Here is a 2,798-nt window from a genome sequence, read left to right as displayed (position 1 = left end):
GTGAAAGTGGTTTTGGACTATTGAGTATGGGAGACAAAAGCATGGGTATAAGCAGAATCGTGATTGGGGCCGTCCATTCGAATTCGAAACAAAGACAACTGGAAGAGCATGCACTCAAAGCGGACTAAATGCGTTTGGTGGAATCGTTAATTTCTACTAATTTTCTACTTAACAACTATCCCCTACAATATTGGATAGCACTATGTCCAATCAACACAAAGAACTCAAAATTGGCTTAATTTTTAAAAGGAATTATAAATCATGGAGTTTGCCTTTATACGATTGATTTAGTAAGTTCTCGTTATTTCTATTCAATTAAATTTATGAAAAAATTTGAACGGGCAAAAATTTTTCTAAACTTTGTTATTTTGTTCAATTTCAAAATTTAACTTTAGAAATTTGTTCAAGATAGGTCGGAAACCGTATCTCTCCACTTCTTTACAAGAAAATGAATTATAGGTTTATGTATAACAAACAATATATTAATGGGATAATACCATACAAAATAAGTACCCAAATTAAAGAAAAGAGGGTAAATAATGTGGAGGACAAGATATGAGTAATGAGATTCTTTTGGGCAATTACTATTCCTTGAATATGTAATGGAGAATTACATTATCAAAGCTCAACAAAAACTAACCAACCCTAATCCACATCAGAAAGTAAAGAACAAATCTACAATCATTACCCCACAAAAACCCTAATTTGACAAATCTAACCCCCAAATCCGTAGAGAGTCCTGCCCTGTCTCTTGAGGGCATAAACAACATCCATAGCAGTAACAGTCTTTCTCCTAGCGTGCTCAGTGTAAGTCACAGCATCACGAATCACATTCTCCAAAAATATCTTCAATACACCTCGTGTCTCCTCGTAAATCAAACCAGAAATACGTTTCACTCCTCCTCTACGAGCCAAACGCCGAATTGCAGGCTTTGTGATTCCCTGGATGTTATCACGAAGTACCTTACGGTGTCGTTTAGCTCCTCCTTTGCCCAATCCTTTTCCTCCCTTTCCTCTTCCTGACATTTTGAAACTAGATTTTGGGGATTTTTGAATTTGAAGTGAGGAAAAATGTGGTTGATTTGAATTTTGATGAAAAGGGTGCGAGGAGTTGGGCTTTATATATAGCTGCTGATTATTGTTGTGGGTAGTGGAAGGTTGAATCGTAACCGTTCATGTTTTAGAGTTGAAGGTGATATCGACGGTTACCAGTGTCGGTCCGTGTGGAAGGAGGAGATAGTATGTGAACCGTTGATTAAATGAGATCCAAGGTGGGGGAGTGATTCTTCTGTGATAGTGCGGATTGTGTTTCAATTAATTAAGTGAGAATATAGGAGTTCAAGAAATAAAATTAAAGGGCCGTTTGCCCATACAAAGAGCCCATTTGTCCATGAAATTTTTTTCATATTTTTCCGAAAATTTTTCATTTTTTATCGCAATCAGTGTTTGGCCACAAAATTTCTAACTTTCACTTGAAAATAAATTTCGGAATTTGAAAAATTCCAAAAGGCTGTTTTTTTAAAATTTCACTTCAAATCACTCACAAAAATTCAAAAACAATCCAAAATTGTATTCATGTCCAAACACAACTCTAACTTTCAAATATCATTTTCAATTGAAAAAAATTCATTTTTTTCCGAAATTTTGCAATTCTTGTGTCCAAACGCTAAGACTTTTGTAACGTGGCGCTTTTAATTTTTATTTCACTAAGAGTAAATTGGAAAGTTTAAAGTTAAAAATTTGTCCAAACATAAAAATATATCTTATTTATAAAAATAATGCTACATATAAAAGAACGCGAGAATTTAAATTGTTGCTATCTTCTAATTTTCTCATGTTTGATTGGTTTAAATATTTTGGAAAATATTTTCGTCAAGAACTCATTTTCCTTCAATTAGAGGAAAATGACTTTCCTACCACCAGAAGGAAAAATATTTTTCAATCTTCCCAACCCTATTTTCTACCCCACCCCTACCAACCCATCGCCCACCCCCAAACCTCCCACCCCATACAACCCCTAACCACAGCTACCCCCACCCTTTTCCCCGTCATCCCCCAACCCCCTACCCTCGCCATCGTCTCCCTCGCCTTTACTCATTTCGTCTCCCGTAATATTTTCCTTAATTATATATTTTTCAGAATTTTGTTTTGCTACCTAACCAAACACCAAAAAGTAAGTATGAAAATCACGAAAATATTTTTCAGGCAATATTTTTTTTCATAACACACCCTAAGCCACAAAGTATCATTTCATGTCAATAGTAGCATGTCAGTAACTAAGAAGAAGAGAAACACACAATGATCAAATAGTTTTTCTAACTATTAAATGTGTCACTAAAAAAATCTAAATAACACTGGTACTTGTATCGATTTGACATCTCGTCTCCTAAATTCTACGAGATTTTATTCAAACACTTGAACCTGTAAATAGGTGTTTTAAACGTCTCTGATCCTACGTGCCACTCAATTGCCACTCTATATCAGTTAAAGCTTCATGTTAAATAAACATATGTCACATCGTTATTTCTCTTCATAAAATTAGTTTTTCCAAAAACAATCAAAAAATTTAACCCATTTTCTTTTTTTATAATTACCTTCTTCAACCAAAAACTTTACTTGGTCATAACTCATAGTCACCACTTTGAACCAAAAACTTTACCATATCCACCTTAGCAAAAAAAATATCAAATAAGCTTGATCAACAATTAGAGGCATTAAAAACACATGTTTTAATCAAGTTCAAGTGTCTGAATGAAATTTCATTGAATTAAGGGGTGAAATGTCAAATCGGTACAAGT

General features: G+C 34.1%; 1 protein-coding gene across 1 annotated transcript; it reads right to left on the bottom strand.

Moving 5' to 3' along the window:
• Positions 555-1,113, bottom strand: LOC109235153 (histone H4). The gene has a single exon (XM_019401135.1). It carries the CDS (start codon positions 1,024-1,026, stop codon positions 715-717), a length of 312 nt encoding a protein of 103 aa, XP_019256680.1. The 5' UTR covers positions 1,027-1,113; the 3' UTR covers positions 555-714.

Source organism: Nicotiana attenuata, chromosome 12 (assembly GCF_001879085.1).
Source record: "Nicotiana attenuata strain UT chromosome 12, NIATTr2, whole genome shotgun sequence".
Classification (NCBI taxonomy): domain Eukaryota; kingdom Viridiplantae; phylum Streptophyta; class Magnoliopsida; order Solanales; family Solanaceae; genus Nicotiana; species Nicotiana attenuata.
Note: the sequence above shows the minus strand (reverse complement) of the source record. Positions and strands in the feature narration are given on the sequence as shown.

Coding starts and splice junctions, on each gene's coding strand:
- LOC109235153 (XM_019401135.1), bottom strand. CDS start 1,026: ATGTCAGGAAGAGGAAAGGGAGGAAAAGGATTGGGCAAAGGAGGAGCT.